We start from the raw sequence: 23,017 nt of genomic DNA, 5'->3' as shown, positions 1-23,017 counted from the left end.
CAGTGATCTACCACCCTTTCTGTGAAGAAATACTTCCTGGTGTCACCACTAAATTTTCCTCCTCTGAGTTTGAGCGGGTGCCCCCTTGTGACCGAGGGTCCCTTGGGAAAGAATATATCGTTTTCCACCTCGACATGACCCGTGACGTACTTAAATGTCTCAATCATGTCACCCCTTTCCCTGCGCTCCTCTAGGGTATAGAGCTGCAGTTTGCCCAGTCTTTCTTCGTATGAGAGACCCTTGAGCCCCGAGACCATCCTAGTGGCCATCCTCTGGACCGACTCAGCTCGAAGCACATCTTTCCGGTAATGTGGCCTCCAGAATTGCACACAGTATTCCAGATGGGGTCTCACCATGGTTCTATAGAGTGGCATAATGACTTCAGGTTTACGGCTGACGAAGCTTCTATTGATACATCCCATCATTTGCCTTGCCTTTGATGAGGCCTTCTCTACTTGTTTGGCAGCCTTCATGTCTGCACTGATGATTACCCCCAAGTCTCGTTCCTCTGAAGTCCTAGCTAGCGTTTCTCCATTCAAGGAGTATGTTCTGCATGGATTTCCTCTGCCGAGATGCATGACCTTACATTTTTTAGCGTTGAAACCTAGCTGCCATGTCGAGGACCAGTTTTCTAACGTGATCAGATCTTGTGTCATACTATCCTGGAGGTTACTTTCACTTACTATGTTACACAGTTTGGCATCGTCGGCAACAGTGCTACTTTACCCTGAAGCCCCCGGGTCAAGTCCCCTATGAATATGTTGAAAAGGGATGGTCCCAGGACTGAGCCCTGCGGCACTCCACTAGTCACCTCCGATGTCTCAGAGAGGGTGCCGTTGACCACCACCCTCTGAAGTCTTCCACTCAGCCAATCCCTGACCCATGCAGTTAGTTTCTCACCCAAACCCATCGATTTCATCTTGTTTAATAGTCTACGGTGTGGGACACTGTCGAAAGCTTTACTGAAATCCAAGTACACTATGTCCAGAGACTCTCCCAGGTCTAGCTTTCCTGTCACCCAATCGAAGAAGCTTATAAGATTGGATTGGCATGACCTGCCTCTGGTGAATCCATGTTGACAGGGATCCCTTAGATTCCCTTCATCCATTATCGTGTCTAATTTACCTTTAAGTAGAGTTTCCATGAGTTTACACACTATTGATGTGAGACTCACTGGTCTGTAATTCGCAGCCTCTGCTCTGCAACCCTTTTTGTGCAGAGGAACGACATTAGCTGTTTTCCAGTCCAGGGGGACTCTCCCCGTACTTAGGGAGAGATTGAAGAGCATGGCTAACGGTTCCGCCAGAACATCGCACAGCTCTCTGAGCACTCTTGGGTGCAAATTGTCCGGTCCCATGGCTTTGTTCACCTTGAGTCTTGAAAGTTCTCTGTAAACATCAGCTGGTGTGAACTCAAAATTCAGAAATGGGTCTTCCTTGCTTTCCTTTGCTTCCAGCTGTGGCCCTTGCCCTGGCGCCTCGCAGGTAAAGACTGAACAGAAGTAATCGTTCAGTAGTTTGGCTTTTTCAGAATCTGTTTCCACATAATTCCCGTCTGGCGTTCTAAGGCGTACTATCCCGTCTGCGTTCTGGAGAATACTGAACAAACAATACAAACAAAAGCTAAAAGAAAAAAGAAAGGCATACTATACCAGGCATAGAAATCCAAGACACCAAAATTTTTTTCAAACTACTAAAGGAACTCACAGACACCAAACCCTACCTGGCCACCAAAACCACCCCTTTTCCCACAGCCAATCAATCGGCTGATTCTTCAGAAACAAAATATCAACAGCCAGAAACACCTTCACCAGGACCCCAAACCACCTCGACGAAATCTCGATACCACCTAAAGAAAATGAGGCCTATGTAGCAGGCAGAAACTAGTCAGATTTCCCAGAAACACAATGGCATGACTGACAAACTCTACAAAAAAATACAGTAATGCAGCCTGCGATCTCAACCACTGTCCCCCATACCTGTTAAAAGCCTCCAGCACTAGATTCCACACCCACCTCATGCGGTGGATTAGTTACATGCTCACAGAGTCAATTTCCACAAGAAGTCACCAAAATCATAACTCCTATTCTGAAAGACCCAAAGGGAGCAACAGATCAGCCATCCAATTACAGACCTAAAGCCTCAATACCGCTATACGTCAAACTAATGGAAGGCCTTGTAGCAAAACTTCTCACCGAATACTTAGAAACCCACAACATTCAGGCTTCAGAGGCACCTACAGTACAGAAACACTACTAGTCTCTGTCCTAGACACAGCCAAACAACACCTAAGCAAAGGCAAAAAAAAAATGCTACTCATACAACCCGATCTCACAGCGGCATTCAACCTAGTAGATCACGATATCCTACTACAAACACTGGAGGCAATAGGAATCACAGGCAAAGCCTACAATTGGTTTGAAGGATTCCTCCGCTCAAGAAGATACAGACTAAAAGCAAACAATGAACAATCATAATCCTGGAACAATCCTTGCGGAGTCCCCCAAGGCCCCCCACTATCACCAACACTCTTCAACCTTTACATAGCCACACTTGGCACATGCTTAGATAAGGTATAACGTCATACAGCTATTGCCATCATCTTGTCTTTCGACCAAGCCACCCCCAATACAACGAACAAACTACACATTGCACTAGAAACAGTGTCAAAATGGATGAGAGACCATAAATTAAAAGTAAGAATTTGGTTTTGTCTTGGTTCAGTTTTAATTTGTGGTCTCTCATCCACTTTGACACTGTTTCTAGTGCAATGTGTAGTTTGTTCATTGTGTTAGGGGTGGTTTGGTCGAAAGGCAGGAGGATGGTGATATCGTCTGTGTAGCTGTATGACGTTATACCTTGTTTGTCTAAGCATGTGCCAAGTGTGGCTATGTAAAGGTTGAAGAGTGTTGGTGATAGTGGGGAGTCTTGGGGGACTCCGCAAGGGTTGTTCCAGGATTCTGATTGTTCACTGTTTGCTTTTACTCTGTATCTTCTTGAGTGGAGGAATCACAGGCAAAGTCTAGAACATAAGAAGTGCCTCTGCTGGGTCAGACCAGAGGTCCATCACGCCCAGCAGTCCGCTCACGCGGCGGCCCATCAGGTCCAGGACCTGTATAGTAATCCTCTATCTATACCCTTCTACTGTAAAGCAGTTACTTACCGTAATAGATGTTATCCAGGGACAGCAGGCAGATATTCTCTACATGTGGGTGACGTCATCCATGAAGCCCCATAGCGGACCGCCTCGCAAGCAAACTTGCTTGAAGATCTTCAAAGTTTGCGAGTGCTGCATCGTGCTAGTGCCCTCCCGCCCGAGTCAAGGCACGCGTCTCCTCAGCGTGGCCTCAGTTCTTAGTTTTCCATGGAGCCAGAAAGCCCTCTCTCTCAGCTCTCCGTGTAATCTAAGCGCCTTCTTGCATTGCGGCTTGCTTTATTGCTTTGAGCTTAGTTAGTCGCTGTGGGGCACATCTGAAAAAAAATTAAAAAATAATCTTTTCTTACGTTGTTCGGTCCGGGGGAACCCGAGCCTCGACCAGGCCGCCTGGCCTCGTTAGGCCAGCCTTTCTTCCCTTACGTCCCGGCCTGACACTGGGTCTAAAAAGTGCACACACTGTGGTCAGGTGATCTCTATTACCGACCCCCATCGTTGGTGCATTCAGTGCCTGGGTTCTGATCACCGGACCAAGTCCTGCCCGCGCTATAACACCCTCCAATTGCGGGCCCTTCGTAGGCGGCGTGCCCAGATCCTCGAGCTCTTTGGCGCTGTGGAACAGCCAGAGACCTAGACCTCGCCCTCGAAGGTCCTGTCTGCAGTGCCTGTTAAGGGCCCATCCTCGGTTAAAGCTCCTCTTCCTCCTTCAGGTTCCTTACCGAAGAAGCCTTCCAGAGTCTCAGGCAACCCAGGCAGTGAGTGTAGTCCTGCCAGCCTCTACGAGACCTCCCTCCAAGCGTGCCTCCAAGCATAGGGAATACTCTTCCTCGAGGTTGCCCTCATTGGAGTGCTCTTCTACACCTGTCCGACCTGATCCATTGATCTCGGTGCCTATGTTTGAGGATATGCTCAAGGCCATCCTGACCATGCAATTTCCTCTGCATTGGCCCGGCTGACCCCTGTCTCGACCCTGCGAGCCAGCCTGAGCACCCTGCCGAGGCTCCTAGGGACAAGCCTCACCGGTCCCGCTGGATGTCCTCGAGTAACTCTTCTCCGCGTCCTTCCAGGCCTGAGTCGCTGGCTGTTAAGCCTCGATCGAGGCACCATTCTAAACGTGCCTCGTCCTCGAGGCACCTGCCTTCCAAGCGGCCGAAGGACTCCCCTCCTCGGAGGGGATGGTCTCCAGTGCCTTGGATCTCAAGGTCTGTCGAAGCCCCCATGCAGCCTGGTCTTGACCTCGGCAGTCTTCCACGCCTCCTCGGTCTCCAAGTCGAGGCACATCGAGGTCAAAGACCCCTTCCCCTTGGCCGTTCCAGAGGGTTCCTTCCTCCCAGGGCTCTCCGAGGCTTGCCCCGCAGTTTTCCATTCCTCAGACTCCGGGGTCTTCTCTTTCGAGGCAGCTCAAGCGTAGGTATTCTTCAACTCCTCCGCTGTCTCTTAGCACAGCCTCCTCGGTGTCCCTGTTATTGGACACGGATATGCCTGCTCAATATTCTAGGGAGGCTTCCCCCTCCTTCTCAGTTGCTCCGAGGTCCAGATCCTCATCGCCTCCTGAGGGGCTTTCCTCTTCTAAGGCTTCCTCCTTTACCAAGTTCGTCTTTGACATGGGTAAGGCTCTTCAGCTGATCTCCAGTCTGAATCCAGGTATACCCCGGAATATTTGGTGAAGATGGAGCTTCCGCATCCACCTAGGGATTCTCTGCGTCTCCCGCTGAACCCGGTCTTGAAGCAGACTTTCTTCAGGAATCTGGAGATGCAATATGCCATTCCTGCTATCCCATCCAAAATGGAATCTCGCTATCGGATGGTCCCTTGCAAGGGGATTGAGAAGGCGGAATCTTCTTTAATGACCCGCCAACATGCTACAACAATTACAAACAGTCCAAAATACAGCCCTAAGACTAATATACTTGCTGAAAAAAATATGACCACATTACCCCAGCTTTCCAAGACTCACACTGGCTTTCAGTGCAAGCAAGCATACAACACAATTTCTACTGCACCCTATTCAAAGCCCTAAATGGAAATGGACCAAGCTATCTGAACAACTGCCTAATCTGGAAAAACACATCCAGACCAAGGAGAACTCGAGCACACTTTACCCACCCCCCAATCAACGGCACGCAAAGCAAAAAAAATATATGACGGTCTACTAGCCACCAGAGCAGCAAAAATAGACCACCACCTCTCAAATCTGCTGACCATGACGCCCAACTACAAAACATTAAGGAAAGAACCGAAAACCATACTATTCAAGAAATTTGTCAAATGATCTAACCAAACCGTATCAACCATTCCCAGATCCCGACGCATACTAAAGCTATCAACTTTGTAATCTCCCTGGGAATGCCCAGGCTAATTTCTTGTTGTAAACCATCTAGAACTGAAAGGTATTGGCAGGACAGAAAACATTTAACGTAATGTAATGTAAAAATAATTAAAAAAACAAATGGCAGATCAAAAAATAAGTTTGTAGAAGGAAAAACTGAAGAGTACACTATATTCCACTGGTAAAAGAAAAGCTGAAATTTGTGATGACACCCAGTTTGTGAACATGGATTGATCACCTAATGTATAGATTCCTGTGTTTATGTAACAGAATAAACAATTTTAAGTTGAGGCTTTTTAATCCAAATCGAGAAATCCAAGATAACTGTGGCAGGATTTTGGCACCAAATAATGGCTCAGGAAATATATAGCACCATACAAAAAATTCAGGGAAGAGGATTTTGGAGGTCAGGGACTCTATATCTAGCCCAGGGGTGAGCAACTCTGGTCTTTGAGGGCCACAATCTAGTCAGGTTTTAAGGATTTCCCCAATGAATATGCATTGAAAGAAGTGCATACAAATACATCTCATGCATATTCATTGGGGAAATCCTGAAAACCCAACTGGATTCCGGCCCTCAAGGACCGGAGTTGCCCACCCCTGATCTAGCCTCTGAAACCATCAAAACTGCTTTTTGGAGACCCCCTCCCCCCACGCACACACAATTTCCCCATAGGCTTTAACAACCTTACTCACTGTGCTGTGCTGAACTGGTCCTATAGCCTGCCTGAGCTCTTCCTGCCAATGCCAGACTGAGACCTTGGATCCCCCCACTGATCTGCACATTGCTGTGGTAGGGGGATGAGACAACACAATTGGCATCTGTCAAAGCCCTCACTGACCAGTGCGGGGCCAAACAGCCTGCGCTCTAGAAAATCAAGGGGTGAGCCTTACTCTTAAAGAAACGATTCCAAGCTCCTTAACTATTAGTGCAGGCTGGCTAGACAGGTTCCTTTACAGATGCCCTGCCAGCAGAGGGTCTGCGGCTTTCAGGTAAAGCTGCTCCAGGGCCACTGTGGACCTCCTGAGCACCCCAAGCCTCAAAACTGAATTTAAAAAAATAATAATAATAAAAACTTCTCAGAGCAGATCAGAAAGACACCTTCCAGCTCACTTGCAAAACAGCCCACTGAGGAAAGAAGTGGAACTGAAGAAAAATTGTACGATTCCATCTGCAATAACTCGCAAATTGGAAGAAGTAAACTCACCTGTCAGGACTCGTACGTCTTGTATAACAGAATATCAGCTCAAGAAAATTAGATTAAAAAAAAAATTTCTTTAATAATGTTTTCAAACTTCTTGCCCTATTATAATGGCAACATTCACGCGACTCGAAATTCGAATTGCAATCCCTTCGAAACTTCACCCTTTTTCCACTATCGCTTCCCCAGCTCCTAAAAGCAGCCGATTCTTTTTCATCTCTGCTTTAAGCGCTTCTAGGGTTTGTCTAATAAAAAATCTCACTAGATATTTAATCTCACGGCACTTACTGTTATCGCACTTTTTAAACTTCACACATCTTCCGCTCAATCAGATCCGAGATCCACGGCTTCCCCACCCTCCTCTACTAACCTAGGCAGGGGAGGCCCAGAACCCATACAAGCCAGCCACATCTAAAGACTTCAAATTATTTTCCGACAAACAACGCATCACATAAAAAAATAAAAAGATAAACGCTCCTTTTACTACACCCAGAATAATTATAAAAATTTAAACAAAATTTGGCATCCACTCACAGAAAAAGCGACCGGTGCACATGGCAGCAAGGAAACTGAGCCAAGAGAGAGAGAAAGCGGTTTTTCCTTACCTTCAGGGCGTCAAGCCCTGTAAGCCTGGACTTGCGGTCCTGGTCCTTGATAATGATAAAGGGCCGACCATATTCATCGAAGGCGAGAGTCCCCATAGCGGACATGGTATCGACAGATAAAAGGATCTCGCACAAGCAACGGCCACCCCACTAAAGAAAGCAGTCACTACGACCATCCCGCGCGCAAGCGCACTACCAGGCAACTGCGTCACATGACGAATTTGTGAATAATCTCGCGCTCGGAAGAGGACCTTCTAGAACTCTTCCAGCGGAACACCGTACAAACAACGGATGTAGAGGGGTGAATATTAAAAAGTAATAATAATAATGCCAAAGTCGCATACAAATACTAAACCGAAAAACTTGTAAAAATATGTGTTATCGGATAAGTAATGGTAACATTTCTCGCTTTAGAAATAGCTTTGAGGAAATGGTGTCACCCGCGTTACGTGAAGCGAGAGGGGAATGCTGGGATAGGCTGCGTGAATAAAAAGAAAGTTTTAATGGCATTGGATGTTATGGTGCTATAGAGGGATTTGGTGCACAACTATGCTCAAGGGCTGTGACACTAGGGTTTTCAGAATTTTTACGAAAGGAGTATTTGAAGTTTATTTGCATATAAATTATTTTATATTCACGTAGAATAGAAATTCTGAAAACCTGAATAGGTTGCGGCCTGTAAAAACCAAGATTGTGTATTCTAGAGATGTAGCACTTGGCGTTCCGACGTAAAAAAAAAAAAAAAAGTGTAATAGAGCGGGTGCTGAAAAATTCTCAGCCCAACCAAGAAGGGAATAATGTTGAGCCATGACATTTACATGGCTGTGTGCTAATTATTACTTTGTAAAATGTACATGATAATTTAAGCCCCTTATTCTTAACTCTTTTTTCCTCTGTCCCAATACCTCACAGGTCCTGCTATTCTCAATTGGCTCCTAGCTGTTTGTTCCCTACAGAACTGTTAATTTCCGGCCAACAGTCCTGCAAATTCTGGGTTTTTCCCTACCCAATTTCAGAAAGCAGGGCTAGATTCACTAACAATAGGGATTCAATTGCTATTGGCCGATTTACCAAGAGCAATTGATTCACTATTAAGTTTCCATGCAAACCCACTGACTCAGTGAGCGATTGATACATGCGTAGCCTCCTGTCACTGCTGTTTGGGCTTCTGCGGGGTTGGGTTTTTAAATCTTTTTTTTATGGCACAGATATTTTGTGTGCATTACACACGCAAAATATCTGTCCCATAAATTATTTTTTTTTTTTTTTAATTCCCCACTACCAGCCCTCCCCTAATGATCCCTGACAAACGCTGCCCCCCTCCCCGACACACGGCGACCCACAAATGGCAGGAGGGATGCTCACTCCCTCTTGCCATAAAGACCCTACTTTCCCCTCTCTTGTCAATTCCTGAACTACCTGCTCCATAAATCAGTCCTTGATTTCATCAAGGAATTTTATCTCCCTAGCATGCCCTGATTTTACATTCACCCAGTCAATATCGGGGTAGTTTAAATCACCCATTATTATTGTTTTACCCAGTTTGTTAGCCTACTTAATTGGTCAGGTAGATGATAGTACTAGGGCAGGATTAATTCTTTGATGGCCCCTAGGCACACAAGTACACTGGGTCCCCTTCGCTGTTCTTACGCGCCCTGGTGGAAACAGGAAGCTGCGTCAGAGGGAAGCTTTAGGCAAGCAGCACCGCTTGGTGTTGCCTTTCTTACCAGTGTTCCTTGCTCATCTTACTTTCCATTGATGGAGGGGGGTCCGTTGCCGATCGGTCCTTCAATGAGGGGGGGGGGCACATTGCCGATTGATGCTGGGGGGACCATCGCCGTTTGAAAAAAAATTCCCTCTTTCATCGGGCCCCCTTGACCATTTTGGACCCTAGGCACGTGCCTACTGGGCCTATTCGTTAATCCAGCCCTGGATAGTACATTTCTATCATTATCCTTTTCACCCTTACACATGAAATTTCCACCCAGAGGGATTCCAAGGTGTGTTTCTGCTCCTGTAGAATTTTCAGTTCATTTGATTTAAGGCCGTTCCTAATATTACGGTTCATAGACAGTAACGCGAAAGACAAAGGCGCGCGCCGACAACTGAGCGCAAGACGGAGGTGCGCGCCGAAGAAAAAGACTGTTTTTAGGGGCTGCGACGGGGGGTTTTGTTGGGGAGCCCCCCACACTTTACATAATACAGATCACGGCAGCGTTGTGGGGGGTTTGGGGGGTTGTAACCCCCCACATTTTAGTGAAAATGTAACTTTTTCCCTAAAAACAGGGAAAAAGTTAAGTTTTCAGTAAAATGTGGGGGGTTACAACCCCCAAACCCCCCCACAACGCCGCGCAATCTGTATAAAGTAATCACACCCCCGTCGTAGCCCCTAAAAACAGTCTTTTTCTTCGGCGTGCGCCTCCGCGCTGCGCTCAGTTGTCTGCTCGCGCCTTTGTCCCGGCGCGCTTTTGACCTGACACCTAACATTACACTTCAGTGATTTGATCCACCTTATCACTATGATATAGCTTATACCCCAGTATGACAGTGTCCAGTTTGTTATCTTCCTTCCACCAAGTCTCAGGGATTCCTATTATATCTATCTTTTCATTTAGTTCAATATATTGCAACTCTTCCATCTTGTTTCTTAGGCTTCTAGTATTTGCATACAAGCATTTCAAACAATGTTTGTTATTTCTATGTACAATTTGCTCAGCAGTTGGCATAGATAATTTGCAATCTTTAAAATCAGCCTGTGGCTTGTATTGCAATCTCACTACTGGGATGCTCTGTCTTCCCTTTTATGATATCTTTTAAAGATACTTGTCCTGAGCCATGCTGTTTTGAATGACTCTCCGTGTTCCCCCAGTTTCTAGTTTAAATGTTGCTCTTTCTCCTTTTTAAATATTGATGCCAGCAGTCTGGTTCCACCCTAGTTAAGTTGGAGCCTATCTTTGTGGAATAGATTCCCATTTCCCCAGTATGTTGCCCAGTTTCTAACAAATCTAAAACCCTCACTGCTCCATCGCCTCATCCATTGAGACTCTGGAACTCTGCCTGTGTCTTGCGTCCTGCGCGTGGAACAGGGAGCACTTCTGAAAATGCTACCCAGGAGGTTCTACCTAAGAGTCTAAATTTGACTTCCAGAACCTTCCTATCACATTTCCCCATGTCATTGGTACCCACATGTACTAAGACAGTAGGTTCCTCCCCAGCACTGTCTAAAATCTTATCTAGGTGACGTGTGAGGTCTGCCACCATCACACCAGGCAGGCAAGTGACCAAGCGATTCTCGTGTCCACCAGTCACCCAGCTATCTACGTTCCTAATGATCGAATTTCCCATTATAACAGCTGTCCTAACCCTTCCCTCCTGGGCAGAAGCCCCTGGGACACATTTTCTTTACCAGGGTGATGTTCCCCTTTTAGAAGACATCCCTCCTCCAAAGCAGCACAGAGGCCTCAGATGATTAAAGTCTTAACTTCTCCCTCTGATAGCATATCCTGGAGCATGCCTCTTGGACACCAGTCTTGTCTTCCAACAAGCCAGCCTATAGGAGCTTATCTTTTTGTTCCTCCAGGGTCTGAATGACCTTATGGCAATTGTACAGGATTGCAAACTCAAGGCCTTGCCTGGGAACAGGTCCTATCCTCCCAGAAGTTCGGAGAGAGGCAGAAGCCAGAAGGCCTTGAGCATGCGCAGATGCTCAAGGCCCAGTTGGGGGAGAGGCACGATCTTCAGGCACTGGCACCTCCTGTGGGTTGGTGCTGCATGCCGGTGCCACATTGGGGGTAAGCATTCAGTTCGGGCCTTTCTTTGGAACATTGAAGGTACTGTCAAACCTCGGTTTGTGAGTCACAATTTGCGAGAATGTTTTGCTCGTCTTGCAAAACACTCGCAAACTGTGGCACTCGTAAACCGAGGTTTGACTGTACCTTCAATGTTCCAAAGAAAGGCTCCAAATATTGAAGACTGATCCTGGATCTCAAAGTGGTCAATGTGGCACTGAAGGTGCCCCACTTTCACATGGAGATGGTGCGTTCTGTCATTTCTTCGGTGGCGCCGGGGGAGTTTTTGGCTTTCCTGGACCTCATGGAGGCGTATCTCTACATTCCCATCTTCCAGGCACACGGGAGGTTTCTGTGGTTTCACATCCTGGAGCAGCACTTTTAGTTAATGGCTCTTCCTTTTGGATTGGCAACGGCACCCAGGACTTTCACCAAGGTGATGGTGTTTGTGGCGGCGCATCTCTGCTCCCGGGAGTCCTGGTCCATCCATATCTAGACAGCTGGCTGATCTGGGCTCCCTCTCTGGCCGAGGGAATCCAGGCAGTCTGGCAGGTGGTTCACTTTCTGCAGTGTCTGGGTTGGGTGATCAACCTTTGGAAGAGTCACTTAAAGTTCACCGAGGATTTGGAGTACCGGGGGGTCCGCTTTCACACGGGACAGAACAAAGTGTTCCACCAGGAGTAGATTCTGAAACCTATCAGGGACCTGCTGGCCAATCCAACCCTGATGGCCTGTAAATATCTCCAGGTCCTGGGGCTCATGGTGGCAACGATCAATGTAGTACTGTGGGCCAGAGCTAGACTATGTCCTCTACAGGAGACTCTGTTATCCTGATGGAATCCGCAGCGGGACCCATTGCTTGCCTTCCTTTCCTGGACGGTGGCAGCACGCAGCAGAATGCGGTGGTAATTGCATCCCCTATTACTAGCCAGGGGCCTTCCACTCCGGATTTCAGATTGGATGACTCTATCAACGAACGCAAGTCTCTCCGGCTGGAGAGAAGTCTGCATGTCTGTTCCGGTACAGGGCCTGTGGGCGCCCTTAGGGTGCAACTGGTTGATTAATCGCCTGGAGCTGAGGGCGGTTTGGCTGGCCCTCCTGCATTTCCAGAGTCGTCTCCGTCACTGAGCTATCAGAGTGTTCTCCGACAATGCCGTGGTGGTGGCTTATGTCAGCCGTTAAAGGGGGGGGGGCACGAGGAGTCCCTCCCTGAGCATGGAGGCTCGGTTGCTCTTCTGCTGGGCAGAAAGACACCTGAGAGCTTAATAGGGGTATTTTTATAAGCAATTTGAACATGTAGAAATAGTATTTTGATGAGCTTGAATGATTGCCTTGCAAGAAAAATACTGTTAAACTCCTTAAGGGACAAATGGCAGAGATAGTGCCAGAAAAGCCTGAATACTTTCATGGATCTTTCTCCAGAATCTTCCTGCTGGCCTTCATTCAAGGGTTGTTCTCATCACATTTAAATCAGTGAAGGATGATGGCTATTTCATGTCAGCACAACAGAGTGGCCTAAGGCTTCCCTGAACAACCTTGAAAGGGATTGTCACTTACGGTACTCATATTCTTCTTTGTCTTTATTTCTTTTCATTTGCCTCTCAGATCATTCTTAGTCTGTTAATGTTACTATGTATATTTTTCACTTTGTACTCACTTTTAAAGTACTGTATTTTCTATAGTACCCTTTATTTGTATAGGGTCATCAAGGCACACAGCACTGCCTCAGATCTTTCATGTAGTTCCATTATCTCTACCCTTAAGAGCATACAGTATCAACCTGAATGCAGGTAGGTTAAATAACATGTTCCAGATCACACAATGACTGAACCGAGATCTTCCTGGACCATAACTGCTCTACAGCTTGCCCTAATGATATGATTTACTGCATGTAGCACAGCCATGTAAACCATAAATCTGCCATTTTAATTTATTTTTAGAAAAAGTACTTAGCAAGTTTATTTCAAGAAAGACACAAGCTGTAGAAATCTCAACAATGTCTAGGTTATTTTGAAAATAACATTCTGCACAACATCTTTTATTCTCAGGTTGCAGCAGTGATGTCCAAAGTACCAGAGGAAGGGGGCTGTCCAAAAGATAATTTCCATCTGAAACCTCCCACTGGCACAAAGAGAAGAACATGGGGCTTAGTGGTAACTGGGGTTGTTGGAGGTTCGCTTTTAGCTGTCTATGCTGTTACTACACCCTTTATAACCCCAGCACTGAGAAGAGTTTGCCTGCCCTTTGTACCTGCAACTTCTACTCAGATTGAAAATGTTTTGAAAATGCTGCACTCTAGAAGTGGATCTGTTGTTGACATTGGCAGTGGTGATGGACGTATTGTAAGTTATGGGTTAGAATAGATGTTAATGATTTTGCACTCTTATTAGATAAAAAAAGACCCTTAGTCTCATATTCAGACTGTGGGAGATCGTTGGCGATACCAGAAATTCAATTCTGGTGCCATATCCAATGACCGGCATTCAATTTCCAGTCTATTTCTGGCTGGCCGAGACAAGGTCAACTATGCCACTATTCAGCGGTTAGCTGGCTAAATCTCAACGGCCAAAGATATACCAAACTTTTAAGCGGTTGTCTTTGGCTACCAAGCTTAGATGGCAAGCCACTGAATATTGGCAGTGACAGCTATGTCACATAATAGAGCCATTCACCAGCTAATCTGGGATCAGGATATGCAGAGTGAGATAGCCAGCTATCACCAGTTGAATATTAGTGGATAGCCGGCTATGTGCTATTTGGACAGCCAGGAGTCATTCCCGGCTGTCTAAATAGCACTGAATATCAGGGATCCTGTGTTAATGTAATCACATAAGAATATAAGAGCTGCCATAATGGGACAGACCGCAGGTCAATCAAGCTCAATATCCTGATTCCAGCAGTGGCCAACCCTGGACACAAGTACCTGGTAAGATCCCAAAGAGTAACTCTTGGAGTTATATTTTATACTGCATATCCTAGGTGGATGCGTGGAATGCGCTCCCAAGGAAGGTGATGGAGAGGAAAACAGTGCCGTGGGATGAACTCGGAGGATGTCTAATCAGAAAATAATGGTATATATTGAAAAACTAAGGCCAGTACTGGGTAGACTTGCACGGTCTTTGTCGCGTATATGGCCATTCAGTTGAGGATGGACTGGGCTGGGCTGGTTTAGATGAGCTGGAGTGAGCTTCGATGGAGACTCCAGAAGATGCACAATACCGGGCAGAGCTCTGAGTTTCTGGCCCAGAAATATCTAAGAAAAAGAACAATTTAAATTAAATCACTAAATTATAGAGAGTGTATGTTTGGGCAGACTAGATGGTCTTTATCTGCCATCATTTACTATGTTACTATGTAATAAGCAGCAGTAGATTTTCCCTCATCCCTCTTAATAATGGCTTTATGGACTTATCTTTTAGGAAGTTACCTGGAAACATAGAAACATGATGGCAGATAAAGGCCAAATGGCCCATTTAGTCTGCCTATCCGCAGTAAACATTATCTCTTTCTCTAAGAGATCCCACGCCTTCTTGAATTCAGACACAGTCTTTGTCTCCACCATTTCTTCCAGGAAACTGTTCCATGCATCTACCACACTTTCTGTAAAAAAGTATTTCCTTAGATTACTCCAGAGCCTATCACCTCTTAACTTCATCCTATGCCCTCTCATTCGAGAGCTTCCTTTTCAAGAGACTTGACTCATGCACCACGTAGGTATTTAAGCGTCTCTATCATATCTCCTCTCTCCCACCTTTCCTTTAAAGTATACATATTGAGATCTTTAAGTCTGTCCCCATACGTCTTATGACGAAGACCACACACCATTTTAGTAGCCTTTCTCTGGACCGACTCCATTCTTTTTATATCTTTTTGAAGATGTGGTCTCCAGAATTGTACACAATATTCTAAATGAGGTCTCACTGGAGTCTTATACAGGGGCATCAATACCTCCTTTTTCCTACTGGCCATATTCTTCCTATGCACCCTAGCATCCTTTTAGCTTTCGCTGTCAACTTTTCAACCTGGTTGGCCACCTTAAGATCATCACACACAATCACATCCAAGTCCCGCTCTTCAGTAAGGCACAAAAGTTCTTCATCCTCTAAACTGTACCGTTCCTTCGGGTTTTTGCAGCCCAGTTGCATGACCTTGCATTTCTTAGCATTAAATTTTAGCTTCGTTGGATCTTTCTTCTTGTCATTCACACCATCTGGAGGTGTCTACTCTATTGCAGATTTTGGTATCATCTGCAAAGAAGCAAATCTTACCTGACAGCCCTTCAGCAATATCGCTGATAAAAATGTTAAAAAGAACAGGCCCAAGAACAGAAACTTGAGGCACACCACTGGTAACATCCCTTTCCTCAGAGTGATCTCCATTGACCACTGCCTTCTGTCGTCTTCCACTTAACCAGTTCCTGACCAAGCCCATCACTTTGGGACCCATCCCAAAAGCACTCAGTTTATTTATTTATTAGCTGTCTGTGTGATACACTGTCAAAGGCTTTGCTAAAATCTAAATACACCACCTCTATCCAATTCTCTGGTCACCCAGTCAAAGAAATTGATCAGATTTATCTGACAAGACCTATCTCTAAGGAATCCATGTTGCCTCTGGCCCTGTAATCCACTGGATTCCAGAATCTTCACCATTCTCTGTTTTAAAAATATTTCCATTAATTTGCTTACTACAGAAGTCCAGACTTACTAGCCTGTAATTCCCTACTTCTTCCTTACTTCCACTTTTGTGTAGAGCAGGGGTCTCAAAGTCCCTCTTTGAGGGCTGGAATCCAGTCGGGTTTTCAGGATTTCCCCAATGAATATGCATGAGATCTATGTGCATGCACTGCTTTCAATGCATATTCATTGGGGAAATCCTGAAAACCCGACTGGATTGCGGTCCTCAAGGAGGGACTTTGAGATCCCTCGTGTTGAGGGGCCACATCCGCCCTTCTCCAGTCCTCCAGTACCACTCCTGACTCTAGAGAAGCATTGAAAAGGTCAGTCAGTGGAGCCACCAGAACTTCCCTATGTTCCTTCAGCACCGTTTGATGTACACTATCCAGCCCCATCGCTTTGTCTACCTTTAATTTAAACTAAACTAAACCTTAAGTTTATATACCGCATCATCTCCACGGATGTGGAGCTCGGCACGGTTTACAAGAACTTAAAATATAGGAAGAGAAGGAAAAAAAAGATTTACATGAACTTATATATAGAAGAGAAGAGTAAGGGAGGGATAGAATTACATTTTAGTGAAAAGCCAGGTTTTCTGTTGCTTGCGGAATAATTGGAGGGAGCCCAGGTTCCTCAGCGGGGTAGTAAGGTCATTCCAAAGACCTGTGATTCTAAAGAAAAGGGATTTTCCCAGTTTGCCTGCATAGCGAATACCGTGTAGAGAGGGGAAGGATAGTTTATACCTTTGGATGGGTCTGGTAGAGTCAGGACTCGAGGAGTTATAAGATAGTTGATATTAAGGGAGGAAGGATGCCCTGGATGATCTTAAAAGCCAGGCAGGAGCATTTGAAATGGATTCTGGAAATCACTGGGAGCCAGTGAAGTTTGGCTAGGAGTGGGGAGACATGGTCAGACTTGCGTTTTGCAAAGATCAACTTGGTTGCAGTATTCTGGATTAGCTGGAGTCTTTGAAGACTTTTTTTTTATAGGCTTAAGTAGATGGCATTGCAGTAGTCTAGTTTGGAGAGGATGATGGATTGGACAAGGACGGCGAAATGTTGTTGGCGAAAATAAGATCTTACTTTCCTCAGCATGTGGAGGCTGAAAAAGTATGATTTAGCCAAGGAGTTGAGGTGGTCATTGAGGGAGAGAGAAGAATCGATAATGATGCCAAGGACCTTGCTTGAGAACTCAATCTGCAGTGCAGTGCTTGAGGGTAGTGCGAAGAGGGTGAGCAGGTGTTCTAATTTTGGGCTGAGCCAGAATAATTTTGTTTTTGATTCATTCAATTTCAACTGTACCGAGAAGGACCAGAAATGGAGTCTCATTATGCAAGCTGTAATGTTCTCATGGAGGTTGGTGAGGTTCTGGTCTGTCTCAAGGAGCACAAGGATGTCATCAGCGTATGTGTAGATTGTTTCAAGGGGGGATAATTGGAGGAGTTTCAGGGAGGACATATAGATGTTAAAGAGAATAGGGGATAGGGGTGATCCCTGAGGGACACCGCAAGATGGTGTCCAAGGAACGGACATGGTGCCATTTGTGTTGACAGTGTAGGAGCGAGAGCGTAGGAAGTTTGAGAACCACTTTAGGACGGTGGAGTCAATTCCTATCTCGGAAAGTTGATAAAGTAGTATGTCGTGGTGGACAACATCGAAAGCTGCAGAGAGATCGAATTGTAATAGAACAGCGAATTTGCTACGAGATTGTAGTTGTTGCACCTTAGAAATTAAGGAAACTAGGAGGGATTCGGTGCTGAAGCTGGGTCTGAAGCCATATTGGTAGGGATGGAGGATGGAGAATCTCTCTAGGTAAGAAGAGAGCTGAGTGGCAACTATGGCCTCTAGCAGTTTAGCTAGGAGAGGGATAATTTGCTATGGGGCGGTAGTTAGATGGTAAGGAAGGGTCGAGATCGGCTTTTTTCAGAAGAGGGGACAAGGCAATGTGTCCCATTTCTGTGGAGAACAGGCCCGATAGTAAAGCAGAATTTATAAGCCTGGTAAGGGAGGAGATGGCCTGCACGGGAATGTTTTCGTAAAGGTAGGAAGGGAAAGGATCCAGGATGCAATTGCAGGATTTCAGTTTGAGACAGAGTTTAGAGATCTGGGATTCGGATAAGAGTTCAAAGGCAGTCCAGGAACTATCAGCAGGGATAGAGTTGGAGTCGTTGGGAGGCAGAGAATTGTAAGAAACTGCTGGGGGGAAAGAACTCCGTAAGGTAGTAATCTTTTCGTTTAAAAATTTAGCTAGGTCGTTTGCGGATGGGGGGAAAGGGGAAAGGTGGAGTCGTTTTTTGAGGTTAGGTTGCGCCAGATGTTGAACAGTGTACTATTTTGGTTTTTTGATCTGGTGATTTTATCTCCATAGAAATTCTTCCTTGCTTTTTTTAGTACTGTGTTATAGAACTTGATGTTGTCTCTCCAGGATTGTCTGTCTGAAGGGGATTTCGATTTTTTCCATTTACGTTCCAGGGCTCGACATTTCTGCTTTAATTCCCTGTGGTATGGAAGATACCAGGGAGCCTTGCGGGAGTGGGAGATAGGTTTAGTAGACAAAGGGGCAAGAGCACGGTAGGTAGTCCCGGAAAGGGTTACCCAATTATGCCAGTTGGAATCTGGGTCAGCATGTTTAGGAAAAGGGGGGAGTTGGTTGAGAAATTGGGTCCAGAACAGTTCACTCGTGATTTTTTTTGCGGTAGGTGATAGAGTTTGTGGGTCGGGGTGGAGTGCCAAGATGAGACATGAAAATGGGAAGGCAGAAAGAGCCTAGAAGGTGATCAGACCAGGGGACATGTTCCCAACGGGCCTCTTCGGCAGAAGTTTTGTGCTCGGTCAGGTCAAGGAAGCTGATGATGTCTAGTTATGCCACCCGACGAGACTACACTGAGCCAGTTGGAAGGCTCAGGAAGTCTCTCAGCACCCGTTTTTCTGTTAGTTTCTGTTTATTTCTTGTTTTTCGTTTGAATCTCACTTTGGCCACATCGCTGGACCCAGGAGCAGGCAGGGAGGCTTGCCGGTGTGGGAGCGCACTCCGCCCCTCTCCCCACCCGACGAGACTACACTGAGCCAGTTGGAAGCTCAGGAAGTCTCTCAGCACCCGTTTTTCTGTTAGTTTCTGTTTATTTCTTGTTTTTCGTTTGAATCTAATTTTGGCCACATCGCTGGACCCAGGAGCAGGCAGGGAGGCTTGCCGGAGTGGGAGCGCTCTCCGCCCCTCCCCCCTCCTGACGGGACTGCACAGGACCAGCCATTTCTTCGTGAACCAGCCCTAGAGAACTACGCGAGCACCGCGCTGCCCCTTCCCCGAACCAGCGGGGTTGCTGAATAGACCGCCGCGTCAACGGCGCGCCGCCATTCGGTGCGCTGCTAAGGTGCACGGCAAAGGCGCGTGTGCTGCACGCACCTCTGTGAAGCATCCTGGTGAAGCGCCCTGGAGAAGCGTCCTCATCTACTACAGACTGTCAGCTAAGCTTCCCTCTTTAAGGCCAAATTATAATTGCCAGTTCTTCCATACATTTATAACTGTTAGGTGCCTAATTAAACGCTAGTAGCATAAACAGCCATTAGAGACATAATTAACTGTCAGAGGCAAGCCTAACTGTTAAACTGCATGAATAGTTGCTATATACACGCGCAATTATTAGTCGCTTGAACTAGGACTCCCTATAGGCCCTCCTAAAGATCCGCCTAGCAACCAAGTATAATTGTTAGATACACATACCCTCCATCTGTTAACCACATGAATAACTGTTAGCCACATTCTTAACTATCAGAGACTGTTAATTGCATGTACAACTGTTAATCACATGTACAACTGTTAACTGCATGAACAACTATTAGTCGCATATATAACTATTAGGCACAAAGTAACTGTTAAGCGCATATATAATTGTTAGATGCATGTATAACAAGTTAGTTGCATATGTTAGTCGAATGTATTAGTAGCATCTGATCAACCACAAGAGTCAACTGCAAGTGACACATTAATCAGTCGCAGGAATATCTATTAGAAACATGCCCAATTATTAGTCGCTACTACCTGGACCTCCTAAGAACTAATCCCACCTGGATCAGCCAGCCAGGTCTCCTTGAGCACCCTCCTCTCCTGGGTCACAAAAAAAAAAAAAAATTCTAGGGAAACAAAACCTTCCCCTGCCTCAGAACTTCAGGAATACTCAATCTACCTCCCAATCATGAATCTCCTACTAATCCTACTGATCTATCTAATAAGCGGTAACATCAAAGACGTTCACTCTCTCTACCCCAATTACAATCCATCCACCATCCTGTTCTATCCTTCCCCTACATCACCAACCTGCAAGAAGACACTACAAATCATATTAATGTAATCTCATAAAAAAAAGACACCACCATACCCTTAAAAAAAGAACAAGGGAAATAAAAACCATCAAAACCACTAACTCAACAGTAAATGCTGCAACCACCTCCATCCCATGTGCATATCTTAATACCAGATCTGTTAGAAACAAGGCATTCCTCATAAATGACTGGATCACCAGCAAACAAATAGCCTGCCTCTTTCTAACTGAAACTTGGTTACTATCTGAAGATGATCCTATTATATCTGATCTTCTACCAAACAATTTCAAAATCCTTACGTTAAACCGCACAGGAAAAAAAGGAGGACGATTAGCCATAATCCTTAAAGAAGGATTTGAGTTCGAACTTCTAGATTCTAAAATGACTGACAACCTAGAAATCCTAGCCTGTAAAATCAATAATACCCAGCTAGAAGAATCGTTATCTAGCATACTATTCTACATCCCGCCTAAAAGCTGGCCCAAAGCCAAAGAAGACTTCTGCGAATTCGTCCTGCACAATTCTATCAGCCCCAACTACAACATCATCACAGGGGACATAAATTTACGAAGAGAACAACACAGACGCAATAGAGCTTAAAAACTTCCTAACTCTACTCAACTACAACATCCCCGTACCCACACAAACTCACGAAAAAGGCCATCATTTAGACCTAGTTGCCATGTCCACAAAGGAAAACCTTGACCCAATCATCTCTCTGACTGAAGGCACCTGGCATCACGACATCTGGTCCGACCACTTCACCTATTATTTTAAGCTGATCTGGTCACACTGAAAATCTAAAACACGTCTGATGATAAAAAAAGAACATCAAACAAGAGGTTATATTAATCCAGAAGAATACTGGTCAGAATACAAACTGCATACAGTAATAGAGGAAGGAATAGACTTCTGGGACCATTGGAATACAACCAGTACTTCCATCCTAGAAAAAATCGCCCCCATACATAAAAGCAAAAGCAATGCAAACAAATATAACAAATGGTTCGACACCGAACTATTAAAAACGAAACAAACAACTAGGTGACTAGAAAGGATTTGGAATAAAACAGGAGAACTGACAGACCACAGCAAATGGAGAGCCTACATAAAAACCTACAAACAACTGATAAAAGACAAACGCAAAGCGTTCTACTCCACCAAAATTAACTTATCATGCAAAGCTTCACAAGGAATCAATACAAAAGAGTTATTCAACATAGTCACAAACCTATTTGACACCACCCGCTACACCACATCTGAGCACAACACGAAGTTACCCACCGCAAAGGACCTAGCTCTATATTTTGATTCCAAAATTAAAAACCTAAAAAATAACTGTATAAGCAATAACGATGTAATAATTATCCCCAGCAACTACCAAATAGCTAACTCACATGACAATGAAATACCTACAGACATGATCTGGAGTTCCTTTCTAGATCCAGAATGGAATACCTACACCAAATTCTACCACAAATACTCTAAATCTCACTGCATCCTAGATATGTGCCCTCCGGAGATTATGAAAGTGGCACCACCAGAATTCAAAATATCACTATTACACTACCTAACCCACAACCTAAAAAAATGGGACTTTCCTCACTAACAACGGCCACATAATAATAACCCCCATCCCAAAAAATAGAAAAGAATCCTCAGCGCTAATAACAAACTACAGACCAATAGCATCTATCCCATTCATTGTAAAAATCATGGAAGGACTAGTACACACCTAACTAATGGACTACCTTAATCAATTCTCTCTCCTGCATGAAACTCAATCCAGCTTTAGAACCCTATTCAGTACGGAGACAGTAATCGCTGCCATCCTAGACTATCTGCGCCTATTATTTAGTAAGGGCCTCAACGCCCTGATCATGCAATTCGACATGAGCTCTGCATTCGACTTGGTAGACCATGAGAAAATGATGCAATGCTTAGACGCCATTGGTATCAGAGCTGAGGTACTAAACTGGTTTCGTGGCTTCCTCACATCCCGTTCTTACCAGGTACACTTTAACAACGAACACTCCGACACCTGGAGCAACTCATCCGGAGTGCCACAAGGGTCACTGCTTTCCCTACTGCTTTTCAATATCTACATGTCCTCATTAGGTGTGAAACTAACCCAACTAGGAATAAAACTATTCAGCTATGCAGATGACTTTACAATCATCATCCCATTCGCCAACTCCATCTCAGAAACCATTCCCAAGGCATCCAATGCCATAAATGAGATGGAACAATGGATGACAGATTTCAAGCTCAAGCTCAACCCAGAAAAATCAAAATTCTTTGTTGCCTCCCCTCACCCGCTTGACAATAAAACCCCACTATGCATCAATAAACTCAACTACCCTATTCAGCCCACCATGAAAATACTAGGTATTATTCTAGACCAATGCCTAACAATGAAGGAACAAGTAGATTCCCTATTCAGAAAAGGTTTCCTTACTCTCTGGAAACTCAGAACCATTAAATCAGGGGTGCCCACACTTTTTGGGCTTGCGAGCTACTTTTAAAATGACCAAGTCAAAATGATCTACCAACAATAAAATTTTTAAAAAACGCAACGCACACTGTACTCATAGAATTGTTAATTATCATTCCTATTCCGGGGTTTTTTCAAAGAGGTCAAAGCAGATGACTCTATGCACTGTCACCTCAGTAACAACCATACAAAAATAGACAAATACCCACCCCCTCCCTTTTTACTAAACCACGATAGCAATTTTTAGCACAGGGAGCTGCGCTGAATGCCCAGCGCTGCTCTCAACGCTCATAGGCTCCCTGCGCTAAAAACCTCTATTGTGGTTTAGTAAAAGGGGACCATATTGTAAAATATAGAGAGCAGATATAAATTCAGACACATTTTGATCACTAAATTTAAAAAATCATTTTTCCTACCTTGTCTGGTGATTTCATGAGTCTCTGGTTGCACT

At 45.1% G+C, this 23,017-nt stretch overlaps 2 protein-coding genes across 4 annotated transcripts in view; one reads left to right on the top strand and one right to left on the bottom strand.

The window, feature by feature from the left end:
• Positions 1–7,534, bottom strand: part of CCT5 (chaperonin containing TCP1 subunit 5) — a 145,781-nt gene extending 138,247 nt beyond the window's left edge. Inside the window, exon 1 of the mRNA XM_033929813.1 lies at positions 7,290–7,534. Coding sequence (XP_033785704.1) covers positions 7,290–7,394 — 105 coding nt within the window. The 5' untranslated portion in view covers positions 7,395–7,534. The remainder of the gene's footprint in view (positions 1–7,289) is intronic.
• The window catches only part of ATPSCKMT (ATP synthase c subunit lysine N-methyltransferase), a 111,623-nt gene continuing 96,063 nt past the window's right edge, over positions 7,458–23,017 (top strand). Inside the window, exons 1-2 of one of the 3 annotated variants that reach the window (XM_033929815.1) lie at positions 7,458–7,590; positions 13,126–13,419. In XM_033929815.1, the coding sequence (XP_033785706.1) occupies positions 13,138–13,419 (282 nt within the window). In that variant the 5' untranslated portion in view covers positions 7,458–7,590; positions 13,126–13,137. Of the gene's footprint in view, positions 7,605–13,125; positions 13,420–23,017 lie in introns of all 3 variants that reach the window. The other 2 variants (XM_033929816.1, XM_033929814.1) reach the window with 2 other exon arrangements.

Source organism: Geotrypetes seraphini, chromosome 2 (assembly GCF_902459505.1).
Source record: "Geotrypetes seraphini chromosome 2, aGeoSer1.1, whole genome shotgun sequence".
NCBI classification, from domain to species: domain Eukaryota; kingdom Metazoa; phylum Chordata; class Amphibia; order Gymnophiona; family Dermophiidae; genus Geotrypetes; species Geotrypetes seraphini.
The sequence above is the reverse complement of the archived record's forward strand: the minus strand, read 5'-3'. Positions and strand labels throughout refer to the sequence as shown.